At 63.5% G+C, this 16591-nt stretch overlaps 1 protein-coding gene across 6 annotated transcripts in view; it reads right to left on the bottom strand.

The window, feature by feature from the left end:
- Positions 1-2155: 2155 nt before the first annotated feature.
- Positions 2156-16591, bottom strand: part of Ptprs (protein tyrosine phosphatase receptor type S) — a 54110-nt gene continuing 39674 nt past the window's right edge. For 2 of the 6 annotated variants that reach the window (XM_071603648.1, XM_071603654.1), the window contains 21 exons: positions 15478-16083; positions 15035-15132; positions 13906-14159; positions 13389-13482; positions 13091-13306; positions 12808-12965; positions 12403-12414; positions 12128-12240; positions 10472-10519; positions 9604-9701; positions 9406-9529; positions 8668-8843; positions 8475-8594; positions 7096-7250; positions 6175-6460; positions 5882-6060; positions 5485-5611; positions 5283-5408; positions 3945-4099; positions 3673-3808; positions 2156-3134 (listed from right to left, as the gene is read on the bottom strand). In XM_071603648.1, coding sequence (XP_071459749.1) covers positions 3066-3134; positions 3673-3808; positions 3945-4099; positions 5283-5408; positions 5485-5611; positions 5882-6060; positions 6175-6460; positions 7096-7250; positions 8475-8594; positions 8668-8843; positions 9406-9529; positions 9604-9701; positions 10472-10519; positions 12128-12240; positions 12403-12414; positions 12808-12965; positions 13091-13306; positions 13389-13482; positions 13906-14159; positions 15035-15132; positions 15478-16083 — 3350 coding nt within the window. In that variant the 3' untranslated portion in view covers positions 2156-3065. The remainder of the gene's footprint in view (positions 3135-3672; positions 3809-3944; positions 4100-5282; positions 5409-5484; positions 5612-5881; positions 6061-6174; positions 6461-7095; positions 7251-8474; positions 8595-8667; positions 8844-9405; positions 9530-9603; positions 9702-10471; positions 10520-12127; positions 12241-12402; positions 12415-12807; positions 12966-13090; positions 13307-13388; positions 13483-13905; positions 14160-15034; positions 15133-15477; positions 16084-16591) is intronic. The other 4 variants (XM_027952581.2, XM_071603656.1, XM_071603658.1 and 1 more) reach the window with 3 other exon arrangements.

Below are 16591 nucleotides of genomic sequence, written 5' to 3'. Positions count from 1 at the left end.
GTCATGGTGACTCTCCCTGTAGTTTCTCTGTCTAGTTCCAGAGAGGGCAAAGCAGACCTATTTACTACTTCAGCCGCAGTGGCTTGGAGTTTGCTAGAAAGATGGACCCAAGAATCAGGTACCAGAGAAGGGGCTCCAGTGTGGCCTCCGGGTGGAGCCGGAGTTCCCCAGGCAGAGCACCCATGGTAGGAGGTCTGGACAGCCCAGGCAGGACAGGCGTGGCCGCGGGCTGTATTTTCTGTCATCGAGTCTCCTCCCCTCTCCTTTTTGAACTCAGATCCCCGAGGTTGCAGTCATCCCTCGTGGTCCCTCCCCCTCGTTTTCCCCTGGGTCCCAGCAGGAGACAGAGGGACTTCTCCCTCAATACACATCTTACACAAGAAGAAAAGCCACCTCCAGTTAACGTGCCTCTTCCCACACTTTTTGGTGATGTTTATTTGCATCATTCTTGATTGTAAGATTCATCTCTTTGGTGTTTTCAAAGCAAGTTATTTCGTTAGTGTTCAAAAACCACCTCAAAAATGCCCAGCTAGTTCCACTTTCATCTGTCCTAATTGGAATTTATTTTCTTCTTTTGTAGCTCTTTAAAAACTGAACCAGGGCTGGGGCTGGGGCTCAGCGGTCGCGCACTTGCCTGGCCTGTGTGAGGCACTGGGTTGACCCTCAGCACCACATACAAATAAATAAAATAAAGGTCTACCAACAACTAAGAAAATATGTGTACATTAAAAAAAAAAGTGAACCAAACTTCAGTTGAATTTTTACTTTTTGTGGTGCCAGGGATCGGGGCCAGAGCCGTGTGCATGCTACACAAGGCTGTACCAACAATTCCAGTCCCATTTCTCTCTTAAGTTCATGTCTTTTCAAATGTTTTCTCATAGTGTATTCAAGACTATGATTTGTCCTCTATATACCATTTTGGCTGCACCTCAGGTTTCAACACATAATGTACGTTTTAAAAGTTTTTTTGTAGTTATAGATGGACAGGATGCCTTTATTTTGTTTATTTTTATGTGGTGCTGAGGGTCGAACCCAGGGCCTCACCAGCGCTCTGCCACTGAGCCCCAGCCCCACCCCTACATAATGTACATTTTGAACGATTGCTCAGTTTTTAAGACTTTGAAACTTTTCCATTGATTCCTTCTCAACTCATGTCTTTTTTAGAAATGTTTTAAGTTTCCCAATGCAGTCCTTTTCAGGAGAAGCTGAATTTATGGCAGAATTTGTCCCTCTGAGCTAAAATCAAGGTATCTGATACAGATGCTCGCCAATTTATGAGGAGTTATTGTGCCCTGAAAAATCCATTGTGAACTGAAAATATAGTAAGTCAAAAATATACCTGGTACATTGGCGCTACTGACCACATAGCTCAGCCCCACAGAATGCTGTGAGCACCCCCCTTTCCTCTTCCCGTGGCCCCAGGGCTGCCCAGGAGCGCGGGCTCACGGCTGCTGCCCAGCATCACCACTGAGCAGGCCGCTGGGTCTCGCTAGCCCCAGGGGAAGATCAAAATGCAGCGTGTGGTCTCCGTGGGACGCGTGTTGCTTTTACACCACGCAAAGTTGAAGACCTTTACAAGCTGAAGGGTTTGTTTCTGTGTTTCTGGGGGATCTGGGAAGGTGTTCGCTAGTGACACCACCGCTTCCTCTGTTAGGGCACACCAGCCCCTAAGCGGCAAACCCCACTTCCCAGGCACAGCCCTGCCCCTGCCTGGAGATGCAGGTCAGAGGGGAGGGTCCAGGCCCCTCCTTGGGTGGCCTCGGACATGGGGGAAGCAGCCCCCACCATCCCTTCCACGGTGGCAGCTCCTCCATGAGCTCCCAGAGGGGGCTGAGGCTGTGGGCGGGGCTGGCCAGGGCGTGGATTCCAGCACTGGCTTTGGCTTGGTGCCTAATCCTGCCATCATCTGTGACAACACCCTTGCGCCCAGAGAGGCGGAGGCAGATTATCAGTCATGGTCGCTCAGAGGGGATCTTGTGGCAGCCCTGCAGGGCAGGGACCCGGGTTCAACTCCTGACCCACCCGGGCAGGAGGACCAGCCAGACCATTCCCGCCAGCAGCTCGGACCACGGGCTCTCCCGCCTGCTCCCACCCCAGGGGCGCGCTGCGGGGAGACGGTGGATGCAGAAGAGACCACGCGGCGGGCCGGGCCGGGCCGGGTCGGACGATCTTCCTTTAATACAAAGTCGGTTTATCTACATACACAGGTGGGAAGGCCACCAGCTGCTTCCGTTTGACAAACAGTGTTGAAAGCAACGGCAGCCGCTCTCGTACAAAGAGAAAAAACTCACTTGCTCGGGGTGGGGCGTCCGGTCCTTCTGTTTGTCCCCAACCTGCCCCATAGTCCCAGGCAAAGGGTCCCTGATGGCGGGGCACACGTGGCACCTCCGAGGCTGGAAAGCGCTCGGGCTGTGGCTCCCCGACCCCGCGGGTGTGACCCGCCACTGGGGGCCGAGTCCCGCTGCCCACCCCAGGGCCACTTGATATGTCTGAAAATTTAAAAAAACAAAGTCGGAGACAAATACGCAAAACAGGAAGGAGAGAAACGAGGGGGCGAGGGCGGCCCCCGCGGGAGCGAGGCACAGGGCTGCCGGTCGGCGGGGACACTCTGGACGCTTGGCACCCTGGAGAACCAGGCTGGGGACAGAGGAACAAGCTGAGCGGCTCGTTTTAAAGTCGCTGACCGGCAAGTCTTTTGTTTCTTATTAAAAAAAGAAAAAAGGAAAAAAAAAATACACTAAAAAGAAGAAAAAAGAAAGCGTCACGGACACAGCCACAGTCTGAAGGACAGCTGGCCTCGCCCGGCTGGCGCCCCGCTGGTTCAGGGCCACCCCGAGTGTCACCGCCCCCCCACCCACCCCGGAGTCTCAATTTGGAATCGGAAGGAAACGAGGAATGTGCGAGTATCTTATCGAGGTGGCGCCGGGCGGGAGGTCGCGGGCGGCCTGGTTCGGGGCTCGAGGGCCGCGCAGAAGCACCGCCACCGCGTTCTGCCCTCCCCGGGGCGCCCGGCCCGGGTCCGAGTGCAGGCAGAGGGTCGGCCGTGGCGTCGGGGTCCCATGGCTTTAGGTTGCATAGTGGTCGAAGCTCCCCAGGTACTCCAGCGCCGCCTGGTAGCAGAACTGGTACTCGTCCTGCAGGGAGAGGCCGCCCGTCAGTGCCCGCCCCGCCCCGGGTCGTGTCCTCAGCCTGGCGCCCACCCGCAGAGGTCCCCAAGCCCAAAGCCCTTGCCAGGGGCCCCCCGCAAGGCAGGTGCTGGGCTTTCCCGCAGGCTGGGCCCTGCAACGCCTCCCCGGCCGCCGGGGGCCTGTCCAGGCAGCTGGTCCGCAGGGAGGCAGGAGGCCGGCTCGTCTGTGCCCCTGGACATTCAATGTGCCCAGTGTGAATGTGATCTCAGGAAGTCCCCTCCTGCTCTGGGCCTCAGTTTTCCCACGTGTGTGTCTGAATCTTATGATCTGTGACCTAGGGCAGGGTCTCTGGATGAACACGACTTCGCTGGGACTTTTGGGGCGTCTCTGTCCACTCCAAGAGACACTGCTTGGATTTAATGTACTGAGCCTTGATGTCCTCTTCCCACTCAAGGCAGTGGCTGTCTGAGATCCCTCCACCCAGAGATCAGGGTGGCTGAGCCCATCTCGCCAAGCGTGTGTGAGGCCCTCCCGCCGTCAGTACCTCCGTCTGCACCATGGCCGGCCGCTGTGTCCGCAGCATCTTCACCGTCTGGAAGATGTCCACCACGCCTTCGTACCGCATTCGCTCCAGCACGATGCTGAGCGTGATGAACACGCCGGTCCTGCCCACGCCGGCACTGCAGGACAGGAACCGCGGTCACGGCTGGTGGCTACACTCCCCAACCCCAAGCTGCACCGCCAGGCTCCGCCTCCCCAGCCACGAGGCTCCGCCTCCCCAGCCGGGCTGGGGCCTGGGGGGGCTGGGAGCCTCACCTGCAGTGGACGGAAATGGGGCCGTCCTGGCCAAACTGCTCCTTGGTCTTATGCACTTGGCCGATGAAGTCGATGAAACCCTCCCCCGATTTTGGCACACCCTGTTCTGGCCAGTCTGTGAACTGGAACTGCCGCACCGTCCGCGACTGGCCGTCCTGGAATGGCGAGAGGACACCCGCTGCTGGTACCTGGCGCTCATGGCGGCTTCCTGGGCACCAACCTCAATCCCAGCTCCAGCCTCAGACCCGATCGGCACATCACCCGCCACTCCTTGCCCTGGCGCCCTCCTCTGCCACTCCTCACCGCCCAAGGTGCCAGCACCAGCCTCTGCCTTCACCCAGTGACACCACCTCAGACGTCATTGTGTCAACCAGGATGGCAGAGCAGGGGCTCCCTCCCAACCCCCCCTCGTCCACTGCAGGAACGCCTCATCACACCCGAGCAAGGTCGCCCTCACCACTGACCCCACTCCCCTCTCCAGGGCCACCTCCCCTGCGGCCTCACCACCCAAGGCCCCCTGCTGCCACCTCGCCTCCCACCGTGGTCTCCTCCTCCTGCCACCCGCTTTCTCCAACCCCACGCGGGCCAGAACGGCGACACACGGCGCACCCACCTCCTCTGCCGGTCTGTCCCCCACCCAGCGGCTCTGTCCATTGGTCTCCTACCACGGACTGTCCACTCATCTTTCTGGTCCCCTGTGGCCAATGTCCGCCCTTCTCTGGTGCCACAGCTGATGGGCATCACGCTTGCTGACCCACTGCATGTGCCCCATGGCTTGCCCACGTGTCGTCCGTCCACGTCCTTCTCTGCCAGCCTCCCCCGCACACGTCACCAGCCTGTCCCCCTCCCTCCAGCGGTCCCTGGTGCCATCTCACCCCACTGTCTGCATCGTCTGGACCAGTGTCCCCCATTGTCCCACCCGGCCTTCCCCTGGTCCCTGGGGGCCACCTTCCATTGGCACTCTTCACAGTGGCCCTTCTCCCAACACAGGCCACCACTGTTGTCCTATTGACGGGTCCCCATCATCCTGGCCACCCGCAGGGCCCGGTCACCAGCTCTCACCTGCCCGTGCAGCCCTCTAACCCTCCCCCACAGGGAAAAGCCCCCTCCTTCTTTCCTGTGATCTTCTTGGGCCCCTTCCCCAGGGAGTCACGTGGGGGCACAGCAGGCTCAGCACAGGACTGTGACCCTCTTTCCCACCCACCTGGTGGGGGAAGGCGGGCCCACCCATCACCTCTACTGACAACCTGGTCTCTGCCCCAGGGCCTTTGCTCTGCCCCACTCCACCCCCTCCCTAAGGGAAGGTGGCACTGGCCCCAGCCCCTGCTGGCAGCTCACCCTGGCGTCTGTGACCTTGAATTCTCGAAGGATGTACTGAGGCATGTTGTACTCTGCCATGGGGTCCACCACAAAGTACTGGTAGCGGGCAGAGCGCTCAGCTGGCCAGTACTGGTGACACTTCTCCTGTTGGAGACAGGGCTAGGTCAGCCCCTGGTCCAGGCCCGCCCGCCGCCCGCCGCCCTCCGTGGCTCCCGCTCACCCGGCCCATCTCCCGCAGCTTGGTGAGCATCACCACGATGGTGGAGTTGTTCTCCCAGAGCATGCGCCAGAAGTCCTCTGTGGTCTCTGCCAGTGGCCCCTGTGTCGCGATGTAGGCCTTCTGCTGCCTGCAGGACAAGGGGTGTGAGTGACCCCTCCCTCCAAGACACTTAAAAATATCCCCAGATGTTGCCAAATATCCCCCGAACAACCAGATTGGTTCCACTGGAACCTGCTGTGGAAGGGTCGGAAGAGCCCCCCTGTGGCAGTGGCCATCACTAAGGGTGGAGCTGAAGACTCCTGCCCAGCCCCGACCGCCTCTGTCTCCCACCAGACTGAAAAGGCAGGGCCGAGGTTCTTCCAGGCCCGGACCCACCCGGTGGCGCCCGGGGAGGTACCTGTAGCCGTCGATGAAGCTGGCGTTGATGTAGTCGGACCCCTCCACGCCCCGGATGGGCTGCAGACAGACGCGCGTGCTCTCGTAGGGCATGATGTTCACCAGGCGGTTCTTGAACTTGTTACAGGGCAGATTGGCACTGATGAAGCGGGACGTGTGGGCCTTGGAGTTGGCCAGCCGCTGCCGGGAGGAGCCGCCAGGGCGGCTGTCAGGGTGTGGAGGGCACCTTGGATCCAAAGGACCCGGGCTCCTCCGGCCTCCAGCCCGCCCTCCCACGGCGCCTCCCACCGTCACCTTGAACTCCAGTTCCATGCCGGTCACGTGCTCGCCAGGCTCCACCTGGGCCAGCTTCTGGATGTAGGAGTAGAGGCTGCGCGCGGGCACCTCCGTGTTGCCGCAGCCCACGGCCTCCAGCAGCGCCTCGTGGATGAAGCTGTACTGGTCCTCGGTCTGCACCATGTAGTTGCGCTGGGAGCGCATGAGCGTCACGTGCCCGTACACGTCCACCGTCTTCTCGGGCTTGATGCGCTCCAGCATGGCGTCGATGACGATGAAGCAGCCCGTGCGGCCCACGCCGGCGCTGCGGGACAGGGCGGGCATGCAGGCGGCTGCGGGCAGCGCGGGGCGGGGCAGTGGGCGGGGCAGTGGGCGGGGCAGGACAGTGGGCGGGGCAGGACAGTGGGCGGGGCAGGACAGTGGGCAGGGCAGGGCAGTGGGCGGGGCAGGACAGTGGGCAGGGCGGGGGCAGCGGGCCGGGCAGGACAGTGGGCAGGGAAGCGCAGGGCGGGGCAGCGGGCGGGGCAGGACAGTGGGCAGGGCAGCGCAGGGAGGGGCAGTGGGCGGGGCAGGACAGTGGGCAGGGCAGGGCAGTGGGCGGGGCAGGACATTGGGCAGGGCAGCGCAGGGCGGGGGCAGTGGGCGGGACAGGACAGTGCGGGGCGGGGCAGGACAGTGGGCGGGGCGGGGCAGTGGGCGGGGCAGGACTGGGCAGGGCGGGGCAGTGGGCGGGGCAGGACAGTGGGCAGGGCAGCACAGGGCGGGGCAGTGGGCGGGGCAGGACAGTGGGCAGGGCGGGGCAGTGGGCGGGGCAGGACAGTGGGCAGAGCAGCGCGGGGCGGGGCAGTGGGTGGGGCGGGGCAGCGGGCGGGGCAGGACAGTGGGCAGGGCAGGACAGTGAGCAGGGCAGCGCGGGGCGGCGCAGTGGGTGGGGCGCACCTGCAGTGCACCACGATGGGGCCTGCGTCAGGCGGGTTGCAGGTCTTGACCCGGCGCAGGAAGGCCAGGAAGGGCGTCGGGTACTCGGGCACGCCGTGGTCGGGCCACGCTGTGAACTGGAACTGGCGGACCTCGCGTTTCTCACTGGAGCCGTTCTGGGGACCACAGGGGCGTGGCCTGTGACTGCACCTCCCCCAGGTGCTCGGACAGCACTGGCTCCAGTACTTGGTCCTGGAGTGCCCTGCTCGGTGTCCTGCCTCCCCAGCACCTGGCTCGGAGCCTCCCACTTCCCCTCCTCACGGAGGCCACCTAGGTCCAGACCTGTCACTGCCCCCTGGACCACCACACTTGCCTCCGTCAGGGGGTTCCTTCCACCCTGGAGCCTGTCCTCCCCCGCGGCAGCCGGAGGGCCCCTGTGAGCACAGAGTCAGGCCCCCTCTCTGCCCACAGCCCTCCATGGCTCCACCTCCCTCAGGGTTAAAGTCCACCCTCCTTGAGGCCCACAAGATCCTTCCTCTCCCCAGCACTCGCTCTGTTCCACCCATGTGCCAGGCCTGTCCTGCCTCAGGGCCTTTGCATGGACAGTACCCTCTGGAGGTCTCCACGTGGCTCCCTCCCCGCCTCCTCCAGGTTTCTCCGCCCACACCCTATTCTACAGTGAGAGCCGTCACCTCCCGCGTGCTATCTGTATCTTGTCAATTACAGGAGGACATTTATCTCTGTCCCTGGGGTGTTCTGGTGCCCAGGTGGGGATGTGGCGCACAGTCCAGGCTTTACATGTAGGAATGAGCTGAGAATTCTTAACTCCCTTTGTTCACCTGCTCAGTGTTGTGGCACTCGGGCCAGGCAGGGGCTTGATGTCAAGGGCCTAGCCAGGTGTCTGGGACACAAGTGGTGCCAGTAGCACTTCTATTGTGATAATACCCTGGGTGGCAGAACCGTACCAGTTCAGAACCATCAATGCAGAAGAACAGGTACCATACTAGTATGGACAGCAGCCATCAGTTAAATATGTATCTAAAGGTTCTCTGCACCCAGCCCTGACGCCATGGGGCTGGCAGTATTACCCAGCTCCATCTGGTAGCCCCTCGAAGGCAGGACCAGAACTCTGCTAGGGCCCCATCACATGCCCAAATTAAGGGGGGGCCAGAGGTTAAGTAGGCCAGGAGGGCTGGGCTGCGTGCTCAGCTAGGCCCAAGGCTGGCTGTGTCCGGCTGTGTCCGGCTGGGGCAGGCCCTCTCAGCCTGCGTCTCCCCACCTGTGGGGCCGCCTCGTGGGAGTGTGGTCAGCCCAGGGCCATGCCCGGGTTGCTGTGTCCTAGAGGGGCGCTCTGAGCAGGAGCCACGGCCTCGGTCTTCCCCCGCCAGCCTGGGCTCTACCTTGTGCAAGGAGAAGGTCCGCACGCAGAACGTGGCCAGCTCGATGGTGTCCAGCAGTGTCACCTGGATGAAGCCGTAGGTCTCGGTGCCTCGGTTGGGCCAGTACTGGTCACACTTGATCTGTGCCAGGCAAGAGCGGGGTAAGCCCGGGGCAGCCGGCGCAGGGCTCGAAGGCCGAGGGGCCGGGCCTCACCCGCGACTTTTCCTCCAGCCGTGTCATCATGACGATGGTGGCTGACCGCTGCTCCCACACCATGCGCCAAAAGTCTCCGAAGGTCTCTGGCAGGGGCCCCTGCGTGGCGATGTAGGCGTTCTGCCGCCGGTAGCCGTCCACGTAGTTGGCGTTGATGTAATCGCTGCCCACGATGCCTACAGCAACGGCGGCGGGCACCGGGCCTCAGTGGGCTCACTCGGGCCCACCACCTCCTGGTGCTGCCCCATGCCCCGAGGCCACGGGGCAGCATGTACTTCCTGTCACCCACGTCACATCTGGCTGCTAGGCACTGTTACGGGGTATAAATGCCACACATTCTGTATGGTGCTACTGGGATACCACAGCCACGGGGGTCAGGTGGCCCTCGATGATGGCGCCGCCCTGCGCACTCTAGGGTACTGAGCGTGTTCTTGGGCTCCCCGCACTTGATGCTGTAGCACTCCCATCACCCAAACTGTGACAACCAAACACGTCCCCAGACATTGCCAAATGCTCCTAGGCAGCAGAACTCCCTGATTGCACCGACGTAGGAGGACAGATGGAGCTACCTATCAAGAGCAGCCATCAGTTAAATACTTTTCTAAAGATGCTCAACAAACTCCAGTGGACCAGGTCAGGTATAAACCAGAACTGGGCCTCGGTGGCAGGACAGGATAGTGTGGGGTCTGAGCTTTGTGGGCCAGAACACCGCAGCAGAGCCTGGGACCCGGGCTGTACCTTCAATGGGCTGGAGGATGACCCGGGAGTGGTCGTAGGCGATGACGTTGGCGTAGCGGTTCTTGGGTTTGTTCACCTCCAGGTTGGAGTGTTCCCACGTGAACTGCTGTCCGGGGTCAATGGACTGTGGAGAGGACAGGAGGTGGGCATTCAGGCGGGCATCTGGGCCCCGGGAGGGTCGGGTGGGGCGCGGCTCACCTCATACTCCTGGGAGAGCTTCAGGCTGTCGTTGGCTTTGAGGCGCTCGGTGTGCTCCGCCATGTCCCCGATGGGGACGGGCGGGTGGCTGAGCATGCCTAGGGGAGAGCAGACCGGCCGGCGTCGGTCAGGGGGGCCGGCCCTGGGGCAGGCCGGGTGCTGGACAGTGTGAGTCGGCCATGGACAAGCTGAGGTTAGGGGGTGGCAGGGTGGCTCACGAGGGGACTGCTGTTCCAGTGCTGGCCGGTCCTGGTCCCCCCACCCAGCTGGGCGCGGGGCTGGAGGAAGGTCCCCAGCACCTCAAGCTCAGTGCTTCATGGCAAGGCGCAGGCGGGTGGCTGGAGTGAGGGGCAGGTGCAGCCAGGCCTCGGGCAGTGCCGTCCCCAGGCAGGGACTCAGGCCCAGCAAGGCCGCCGCCGCCGCGGGGCCGACGCTCAGTGAGTGTGCTGTGGGCGCCTGTCCCGGCCCTGGCTTGGGCCCGCAGGGGCAGCAAGGCCCTGTCAGACCCCTGCCCGCTCCCAGCCCGTGAAACGGGTCGCACACCGAGACCCGCAGGCGGCCTGGACACCCGCTGTGCAGACCCCCAGCCACTTCCCAAGACGCCGCGTCCCAGGGGCCTCGGGAGCCTGCCTGCCCCTGGGCGCCTCCCGTGCGGCCCGGGTCTCACCCACGCCCCACGGCTCACACCCGGCCGTCGCCCCCGGCCACCCAGGGCCCAACGGAGCAGACCCCGCCCTCCCCAAGGTGCCAGGGTGGGACAGGTGGGCAGAGGCCGGCCAGGAGTGGACGCGCGGACAGACAGGAGGCAGGATGGACAACCCAGGATGAAAACAAACAGGGAGGAAGCGAGAACAGACACGGGACTAACTTTCCACGTGAGACCCCGGCTCCCTGAGGGGGCTGCTGAGGCCTGAATCTGCAGAAACAGCAAACAAGCAATCAATGAGGACTCGGGGCCGCCCGCCCCCGCTGGCCACCGGGCACACGGGGCACAGCCGCCCGGGCCCAGCCTGCAGCCACAGAACTGCAAGCTTGGATTCCTCTGGCCGGCCAGGGGCCAGTGTTGACCCAAGGCCCCAAAGATTTAGGATCCTCTTTCTACATGTCCCCAACCCCAGCCCATCCTGGCCTTGGGTCCTGTTGAGGCCAGCAGAGGGCATATGGGGGAAGTGGATGCAGGATGGTGAGGGAGAAATTAGGAGGCAGGAGAAGGACATTGGGCTCATGCCATGAGCTTTAGGGAGGACAGCAGCCACCAGTTAAACACACATTTACAACCCCCATTAGATGGAAGGAAACAGGACGATGTGAGACAGCCCAGAGCCAGGGAAGTATGGGAGCAATGAGGGGTGACATGTGAGGTGCTACAGGACCCCTTGAAAACAACGCAGCCATCAATTAAACACACACACTAAACCTAGATGACAACTGAAGTGACATGAGCCAATCCAGAGATGACAAAGAGAAGAAGAGCACACACTAGGGGTGATAGAAGACACTGCACGCTCTCTTCAGGAGACCTGCAGCCATCAGTTAAATACAAATGGTCAAAATCCCGAACTGGATGAAACTGAAGTGACATGGGCCAGTCCAGAGACAGAAAGAGAAAATAGTACAGTACGGTGACAAATGAGACCCTGAGATTCATTCAGGATAACTGTAGCCATCAGTTACATAAAATTAGAATCATCTGGATGAAACATGAGCCAGTCCAAACACAGAAAGAACACATTAGGGAGAGCATGTGAGGTCAGGCCTGATCCCTTCAGGCCTGCAGTCATCAGTTAAATACAAATGTTTAAAATCCCCGTTTGATTGGAAGCAGAGTTGCCATAAACCAGTGGAGGGACAGATGCAACCATGCTGTGAACCCATAAGGAGAAGAGCAGTCGTCAGTTAAATTAAAAATTCCTTATTTAGTTAGAAGCAGCTGGCATGAGCCCATTAAAGGGGGAGAAAGGGGGACGTTTGTGATTCACTGTCCGTGATCAGGATGAGAGTCTGATCAAGTTCTTCTCCAGGTGAGAGCGCTGTCGCTCTGCAGTGACCAAGGGGCCCGGAGAGCCCGGGCCCTGCCACCAGAGGGCCGGGGTGCAGGGCGGGCGATGGTGCTGTTTCTGTGCCTTGCTAGGGGCACATCCCTAGGCCAGTGCAGAATGGCCAAGGACCACCCACGCTCCCACTCCACGGGTGCTGCGGCTGGAGAGGTGGGGAAGCACTGCTCCTCCTGACCAAGCAGTGCCCTTTCTATTTTGAAATGTTCTTTAGGTTCCGAGAAGACAGCGACCATCAGTTAAATATATCTTAAACCCAGCCTTGCTTGCTTGTGTGCAGAGCCACCCGGGAGTTCCAGGCCCAGATCCACTTAGGGAGGGTGGTGTTTGGGAATCAGGGTTTTGGCTGCACCCACTGGGGTTGACACGGGCTGGTCTGGGCTGTCCAGCCAGATGTCCCTCACGGTGGCAATGTCCTCTCCCCAGCTCCTTCCCTGTGGTGGGGTCCCTCACCAGGGGCCGGCACGTACCCGGGGTCTGGAAGTTGATGCGTCGCATTTCCACGGGGTCCTTGGGGTGGTGGGGGGCGAGGTCTGCGTTGTTCAGCAGGCATTTGGTGCGGGGCTCCGAGTCCTTGCGCTTACTGTACGGGGCAAGCGCCATGGGTGAGCGCCAGGCGCCTGAGACGCACATGTGCCCAAGCCGCCCCGTCAGGAAGGGCATGTCTGGCCTGGCAGCACCCTGACCGCCCTGGGCAGGCCTCCCTGGGCACCCGCCCCGGCCCAGGGGAAGGGCTGGTCCTCACCCGTCGGGCTTACTGCTCCAGCACCAGGCGCAGGCGGCGGGGGGCGGGGAAGAGGAGAGGTGAGGGCGGACGAAGGACTGGCTTGGAACCCTCTCAGCTTTGGTCTCCTCCCTAGGAAAGGGGCTCGTCCCTCCTGAGAGGACCCCACTCCACACAGACCTGTCTCAGCCCCCCTCGGTAAGGAGATCACGCCCTGGGGGGCCGAGTGGAGGTTCTCGGCAGGAGCCAAACCACTGGACTGTTCTGAGTCTTGCCCCTGCCATCTCCCCAGGCTGTGTGACCTTGACCAAGTGGCTTAACCTCTCTGAGCGTCAGTTCCCCATCCGACCCACAGAAGCCTCTGGCTGCCAGCCTGAGCTGACCCTCCCCCAGGAGGTCACCCTGCTCGGGGAGCACAGGGCTCACTTCTTGTACAGCAGGATGGCAATGACGATGCAGATGATGAAGACCACGGCCAGCACAGGCCCGATCACCCAGATGAGGCCCTCCTCGCCGTCCACGATGGGCTGGGGGTCCGGGTTGTCCAGTTGGAAGGGGTCTGAGAAGGGGCTGGCTGCGAACGTCTGCGGGGGGGGGGGCACCGTCAGGTCCCCCCTCGGGGGAGCCCAGCAGAGCCCTCCCCCGCCTCCCTCGCAGGCCAGCCCTGGTGGCCCCAGGTCCCCGCCGCCTGGCTGGACGCGGCACTCACGGGCTCGCTCTTCTGCAGGACAGCCAGCACAAACAGCACGTAGCGGTGGCCGGGCTCCAGGCCCCGGTTGTCGAAGCCGCCGTACTGCTTCTGGTCGCCGGGGTGGAAGACGGGCGGCAGGACGGAGAAGCGGGCGGCGATGTAGGGCCGGGGCGCCTCCAGCTGGCGGGAGTGCCGCAGGCTGCGCCGCTGCAGCCGGGCCACGTCCTGGACCAGCTGTGGGCGCGGGCGGGCGTCAGAGCCGCGGGATACGGAGCCCCGGGGAAGCCCGGGCCCCCGCGCGGCCACCAGGCCTCACCTCCTCCAGGTCCATGTCCTCCGGGCTGCCCAGTGGGGTCAGGAACTGGCCTCCGCGGGACTTGCGCAGGGGCACCATCACGATGAAGTAGCTCCTGGGGGGGAAGCAGAGGGTCCTGGCTCCCGCGCCCGCCCCGGGGCCAGCGCTCGCCTCACCTCCGGGCACCTCTGTCCCCCAGGCCAGCGCCACCGGCTCTAAGCCCAGAACTCCTGCCCCCCCTCGAGGCCCGGCCTCCATGCTCCCGAGTTCTTGGGGCCTTTACTTCTCCTCCTCTCCTCTGGGCCTCCCGCCATCTCCACCCGCCTAGAACCTGGGCCCAGACCTTCCCAGCGCCCTAAGGTTGCCCAGTGAAGGTCACACAGAGGGCCAGGTCTCAGCATGACCAGGACCACAGCCGCGGAGCACTGAACTTTTAGCACAGCCTGTGAGGTGGGACCTGTCCCTGTCTTACAGATGGGCACAGAGTTCAGGGGCCTGCCCTGGCACACAGCGGGCTGGGGGTGGACGGGTGGCGTACTGCACAGGCACGGGGCTCTGGCCGTCAGGCAGGTACACCACGATGAAGCCCTCGGGGTCAGGCTTGGGGGCGACGCTGGGCTTGCTGCTGAGAAGGTTGAAGGCTGTCCAGGCGGTGACCGTCTGCTGGAGGCCACCGAGGCTGCTGCCACGGTTGGTCAGCACAAAGTTGTAGAAGGTGTGGGGCCTGAGGTGCGTGATGAGCTTCTTGGTGGTCCTGCCGTCCACGTCCAGCGTGAGCCCGTTGTACTGGATCTGTGGGCCGGAACCAGCTCAGGGTTGGCCAGCTCAGAGCCCCTGCCGCATCCCCCTTCTGCTGGACCCTGTGTCTGAGTATCAAGTGAGCCCCGAGTCCTGAGTGTCCTGAGCCCCAACGCTGAGTGTCCATCATGGCCCTCCTTCCTGCTGATCTGCAGCCCCAGCCTAGGCTCCAAGCCCCGCCTGAACCTCCGTCCAGCTGAGCCCAACCCTGACCCAGTCCTCATCCCTGGCTGCGCATCCATCCAGAGCTGACGGGGATCCCAGGCCTTGCCCCCCTCGGGGTCCCAGTCCCGACTGAGCCAGGATCCCAGGCTGAGCCCCCCTCTAGGTCCCAGTCCCGACTGAGCCCGGATCCCAGGCTGAGCCCCTCTCTAAGTCCCAGTCCCGACTGAGCCCGGATCCCAGGCCTTGCCCCCCTCAGGGTCCTAGTCCCGACTGAGCCCGGATCCCAGGCTGAGCCCCCCTCTAGGTCCCAGTCCAGGCTGAGCCCAGATCCCAGGCTGAGCCCCCCTCTAGGTCCCAGTCCCGACTGAGCCTGGATCCCAGGCTGAGCCCCCCTCTAGGTCCCAGTCCTGACTGAGCCTGGATCCCAGGCTGAGCCCCCCTCTAGGTCCCAGTTCTGACTGAGCCCAGATCGCAGGCCTTGCCCCCCTCTAGGTCCCAGTCCCGACTGAGCCTGGATCCCAGGCTGAGCCCCCCTCTAGGTCCCAGTCCCGACTGAGCCCAGATCCCAGGCTGAGCCCCTCTCTAGGTCCCAGTCCCGACTGAGCCCGGATCCCAGGCCTTGCCCCCCTCGGGGTCCCAGCAGAGCCTGATCAGAGACCCAGCAGCAGTGCAGACTGAGCCCCGCCCGGCAGCCAGCAGCGCACCTTGTAGGGTGTGGGTGAGTTGTAGTTGTCCGGGAACTCCCAGCTCAGCAGCACCGAGGTCTTCGTGATCATCTTCACCTTGAAGTTCTTGGGGGAGACTGCGCCGGGCAGCAGGGAGAGAGCAGAGGAGAGGCAGGTGAGGGCCTGCGTGGGGCAGCGGGGCGGCCCAGGCTCCCTGTCGTGGCTGTGCCTGTGCCCACGGCCTTCCTGCCTGGCCCTGGCCCGGCCCTGCCTGCCCTGTCCCAGGCCCTGCTGCGGAGACGCGGCTGCAGAGAGAAGGTGGGGCGGCGGTGCCAGAGGCGATCCCACCTTTGCCTTCGCCAGCCTCGGTCCGACTCGCCTCGACGTCCAGGAGGAAGCAGAAAAGTGGCCACTTACCTGGGGGGGAGGGGGTGGGGGGGGCGCGAGGCCCAGTCCGGCTCTGTGCGGTGCCGAGCGCCTACCTTGGTCCCGCAGGAACGTGCGGTAGCGGACTGGGGGGCTGTAGGGGCCGGGGCCCCTGCGTGTGTGGGCTCGCACTTGGAGATCGTAGGCGGTGTCGGGCTTGAGGCCCCGCAGCGTGAGCACGTTCTCGGCCCCCGGCTCGGCCGCCGCCGGCAGCTCGGTCTCTCGGGCGGGGCCCAGGGCGCCGGCCTCTCGCACGGCCACCGTGTACTTGACGATAGCGCCATTGCGCTCGGCGGGCACAGGCGGCAGCCAGCGCAGCAGGACGGTGCCCGCAGAGGCATTGCCGGCCGCCTCCAGGATCTGCGGGTGGCCGTGGGGCGCGTCCTCGGGGATGCTCAGGACCTCAGCCGCCTCCTCGCCCAGGCCGCCGCGACTCCGGGCGGCCAGTCGGAACACGTACGTGGCCCCCTTGTGCACGCCCGCCGCCGTGTAGCGGTCCTCGGAGGGCGCGAACTCCAGCGTGGCCAGGGGCGGCGCGTCCTGGCGGCCGAACTGCAGGCGGTAGCCCAGCACCTGGTCCTCCGCGGCGGCAGGGGGCTCCCAGCGGGCCAGCAGGCTGCCCTCGGGGGTCTGCTGCACCGACAGGGTGGGGCGGCCCAGCACTGTGGGGACATCAGGGCCACGCGTCACCCTGGCCTGGAGCACAGGGTGGGCTGTGTTGACTTCCAGAGATGGGGCCTCCGCCTGGGGTCTCCTCAGAGCTGCTCAGGGTGACCTGGGCGCCAGCCTGGCTCACGACCCACCTCACGACCCACCTCGGCCTCCCGAGCAGGGGACATGGGCGCGTGCTCACAGCCTGGTCGTCATAGCGACCCGGGGGCGCCAGGCTTAGGTGGGGAGGGGGCACCAACCCCTCCAGGAGTCTCGAGGGCCTGGGGGGATGCTGTGGATCCGGGCAGGTGGCAGTGGGGACACTGCTCAGCCCTGGCATCCCTGGGAAGGGGCGAGGGGAGGCCCAGGGGAGGCGCAGGGTGCTGCGGGAACAGCGTGGCGGGAGGGCGGGACGGGGGCTAAGGGTCAGAGTGGCAGCGCAGTCCCTGAGGACGTGGAGCAGCCAGGGCACAGGGTCTCCTGCCGCCCATGCACACAGCCACCCCCTTGCACGTCCAG

Source organism: Marmota flaviventris, chromosome 1, assembly GCF_047511675.1.
Source record: "Marmota flaviventris isolate mMarFla1 chromosome 1, mMarFla1.hap1, whole genome shotgun sequence".
In the NCBI taxonomy this organism is placed as follows: Eukaryota; Metazoa; Chordata; class Mammalia; order Rodentia; family Sciuridae; genus Marmota; species Marmota flaviventris.
The sequence above is the reverse complement of the archived record's forward strand: the minus strand, read 5'-3'. Positions and strand labels throughout refer to the sequence as shown.